General features: G+C 60.5%; 1 protein-coding gene across 1 annotated transcript; it reads left to right on the top strand.

The window, feature by feature from the left end:
• Positions 1–567: 567 nt before the first annotated feature.
• Positions 568–3360, top strand: DAPK3 (death-associated protein kinase 3; the record flags this gene model as incomplete). The annotated part of the gene is made up of 7 exons (XM_010291405.1): positions 568–928; positions 1137–1266; positions 1446–1494; positions 1610–1636; positions 1737–1889; positions 2548–2593; positions 2818–3360. Coding segments are annotated over 7 exons (1309 nt in total), but the record flags the coding sequence as incomplete, so codon positions are not given.
• Between the last annotated feature and the right edge of the window lie 315 nt (positions 3361–3675).

Here is a 3675-nt window from a genome sequence, read left to right on the forward strand (position 1 = left end):
CCGGTCGGGATCCTGCCGGAGCAGTGGTGCCGGTGTCAGCAGGACCCGGCTCCTTGAAGCGCCTCTTGATGCCCAGAGCCTCCCCCAGCCCCTGACCCAAACATGCTTTGAACTGTTGGTTACTCTTATTTCAGGCATTTTCACCGCTGCCCGCCCCCTCCCCTCAAAGCTTCATGGTCCCCTGGGACCGCCAGGCTCCAGGGTTTGCTTCCGGGAGCAGCCTGCAGGCTCCTGGCTGGAATTGGGGGCCGATGGACATCTCCCACCCCAGGTGGTCACAGCCCAGGGAGGATTGGCAGCTGCCGCGTCCCTGGGAGGAATTCCTGTCCTCCCTCCCAGGCAGCGCTGGGGTTTGCATGTCTGCTCCAGTGCTGCCAGGGTGCGTAAACCCAGGAACGTGCCGGGATGACCCCGATTCCTGACAGACCCCCCAGGGAAACCGTGCCTCCTCCTGCTCAGTGCAGAGTCTCCCATCCTCGTGCTGGCTCTGACCCTGCTGCCAAGCACACGCGTGTGTGATGCAGGAGATCCTCTCCTCACTCCTCACCTCCTCCCTGCATCCTGCAGCGGCCAGTTTGCCATTGTACGAAAATGCCGGGAGAGGAAAACGGGTCTGGAATATGCAGCCAAATTCATCAAGAAGCGTCGGCTGTCGTCCAGCCGTCGGGGCGTGAGCCGGGAGGAGATCGAGAGGGAGGTGGACATCCTGCGGGAGATCCAGCACCCCAACATCATCACGCTGCACGACATCTTCGAGAACAAGACAGATGTGGTGCTGATCCTGGAGCTGGTCTCGGGCGGCGAGCTCTTTGATTTCCTGGCTGAGAAGGAGTCCCTGACAGAGGAGGAGGCCACCCAGTTCCTCAAGCAGATCCTGGACGGGGTGCACTACCTTCACTCCAAGCGCATTGCCCACTTCGACCTGAAGGTGAGGTCTGGGAGGTGCAAACGCCCCGTGCTTAGCAGCTGGGGAGTGGGGACGAGCATCCAGGCTCCTGCGGAGCAGTGGGGCTGGCTCTGGGATCTCTACCTACTTGAGGTGTGTGTCCTCTCCTCCGGGGATAGGAGCCAAGGGCAGCACAAGGCTCCCACGGGAGAACTTGTGGGGGTAAACGCCGGCTCCTCTCTCCCCACAGCCAGAGAACATCATGCTGCTGGACAAGAACGTGCCAAACCCTCGCATCAAACTCATCGACTTTGGGATTGCCCACAAGATTGAAGCTGGGAATGAATTCAAGAATATATTTGGGACCCCGGAGTTTGTAGGTGAGACCCGCTGGCGGTGTTCCTGTGGGGCTCCTCTGGGCTCTGGAAGCTTTGGCTTAATCCCAGGGAGATGTCCAAAGCCCTGGTGCATCAGACTGGGCAGCTGCCAGGATGTGTCCATGGGGACAGGCTTCTTTCCCCCCAAATAAGCCTGTTTTCTCCCCTTTTTCCTTCTAAAGCCCCGGAAATTGTGAACTATGAACCCCTGGGGCTGGAGGCCGACATGTGGTGAGTGATTCCCCTGCCAAGACTGGGCTCCTGCCGGCGTATCCCCCCTGCTGCTGCAAGCGCAGGGAGAGGGGACCGACGGTGCTCTTCAGCCTTGTCTTCTTCTCTCTTCCAGGAGCATCGGGGTCATCACTTACATCCTGTGAGTATAAGGGGAGCTGGGGGGAGGCGGACGCTGCAGGGTGAGTCCCCCTCCTCGGGCCGATGCCTTTTTGGGGTCTCACAACCTGCTCTCACTGTAGGCTGAGCGGAGCCTCCCCCTTTCTGGGCGAGACAAAGCAGGAGACCCTGACCAACATATCCGCCGTCAACTATGACTTTGACGAGGAGTATTTCAGCAACACCAGCGAGCTGGCCAAGGACTTCATCCGCCGCCTCCTCGTCAAGGACCCTAAGTGAGAGACAGGGAGCAGAGCTGGGGATTGCCCTGGGAGAGGGGATGGTCCTGCCCGATCCTCTGCGTACAGGCAGCTCCCACCTCTCCTGCCCGCGCTAGGATTTAACTCTGAGCCTGCTGCCAGCCTGTCCTTTGCCCGTCGCTGTTGTGCTGGTTGTTTATAAGTCCTATTTATCGGCATGTTCCCCTGCTGCTGCTTGTAGGATTTGGTGTTGAGAAACATCTGGAAGCCAAAGTCTCTTCCCTGTGTCAGGCATAGGGTGAATCCTGGGATCACCCTGAGGGTGCAGCAGCTCAGCTGAAAAGGAGGGAATGGGGTTTGGAAGGGATCAAGGGCTGACCTGAGCACCCAGGACCCTGGGCTAGGGCAGGAGCAGCGGTGCTGCATGATCGGACATCGGTTGGGAGGTTCCTGCGGGCTCTTCTGCGTCTAAATAGACGCAGCTCTTGACGCAGCTCCCAGCTCTTGGGAGGCTGGCTGAGGGCACGGGAGCTGGATGTGGCCCCGGTCTGGGGTGGCCCCTGAGTACAGTGAGTTTGTCTGGGCTCATCCGTGCCTCAAAGGCGATGGGATCCGGGCTGCTCCTCCAGGAGTTTAACTGGGACAGAGGCAGCAAAGCCTCTGCCCTTCGGTCGCAGCCTTGCTGTCATTGCAGGAAGCGGATGACCATCGCTCAAAGCCTGGAACACCCTTGGATTAAGGTGAGAAGTTAAAGAATTGGTACTTTCTGTGTGTCAAACCTCCAAGAGGTTGGGGGTAGACGTCGATGCACCCGCAGCTCTCCACTGCTCTTCCAGCCCCCAGTTGGGGATGGTGTGGTGCCTGCTGGTGGCTGCGCTGCTGGGGGACCATGGGTGGGTGCCGAGGCCGTCTGGCTCCCACTGTCCCGGCTGTGCCCCACACCTGCGGCTGTCCCTCTCCGCAGGTGATCAAGAGGCGGAACGTCCGCAATGAAGACAACTGCAAGAAGCCTGAGCGCCGCCGGCTGAAGACCACGCGCCTGAAGGAGTACACCATCAAGTCCCATTCCAGCATGCCGCCAAACAACACGTACATCAACTTCGAGCGCTTCTCCAAGGTCATGGAGGAGGTGGCTGCAGCTGAGGAGAGCCTCCGAGAGTTGGAGAGGAACAAGAAGTCCTTCCAAGAGGACATCGAAGCCCTGCTGTCCATCTATGAGGAGAAGGAGTCGTGGTACAAGGAGGAGAATGAAAGCATCAGCCAGGACCTCCGCCAGATCCGGCAGGAGCTGCAGAAGACGGAGGCCCTGAAGAAGCAGGCGCAGGAGGAGACCAAGAGCATGGTGCAGGTGGCCAACGGCCTCAAGAGGCGTTACCGAAAGCTGGAGAACCACTACGAGGCGTTGGCCAAGCAGGTGGCTTCAGAGATGAAGTTTGTCCAGGAGCTGGTGTGGTCCATTGAGCGGGAGAAGCTGCAGAGCGGTGAGGGAGATGGCAGCATCCGCTAGCTCGGCCAGTGCTGGGGTCGGCTGTCCTCGGGCTGAGGCTGGATCCATCCTTCCCGGATCCCCCGCTGATCCGCTGCGGCAGGCAGCACCGAAGGGACCTCGGTGGCTCTGCCCCTTGCTCGCCCCAGGAGCTGGTCCACCGACAGCCTTCGGGAGACGTCCCCAGCCTCTGCTGGGCTCGCGGTGGCGTGCTGGGGGCTTGCGCCTCCCCGGAGACCCCCGCCTCGGGCGGCTTGAGCTGTGCTCACCTGGGTTTTGTCTTCCTGCGTGCGGCTCTTGCTTGGCTTGCTGTCCGCGTGCTCCCCCCGGCCGCTC

This window comes from Phaethon lepturus, unplaced genomic scaffold (assembly GCF_000687285.1).
Source record: "Phaethon lepturus isolate BGI_N335 unplaced genomic scaffold, ASM68728v1 scaffold30427, whole genome shotgun sequence".
Lineage (NCBI taxonomy): Eukaryota > Metazoa > Chordata > Aves > Phaethontiformes > Phaethontidae > Phaethon > Phaethon lepturus.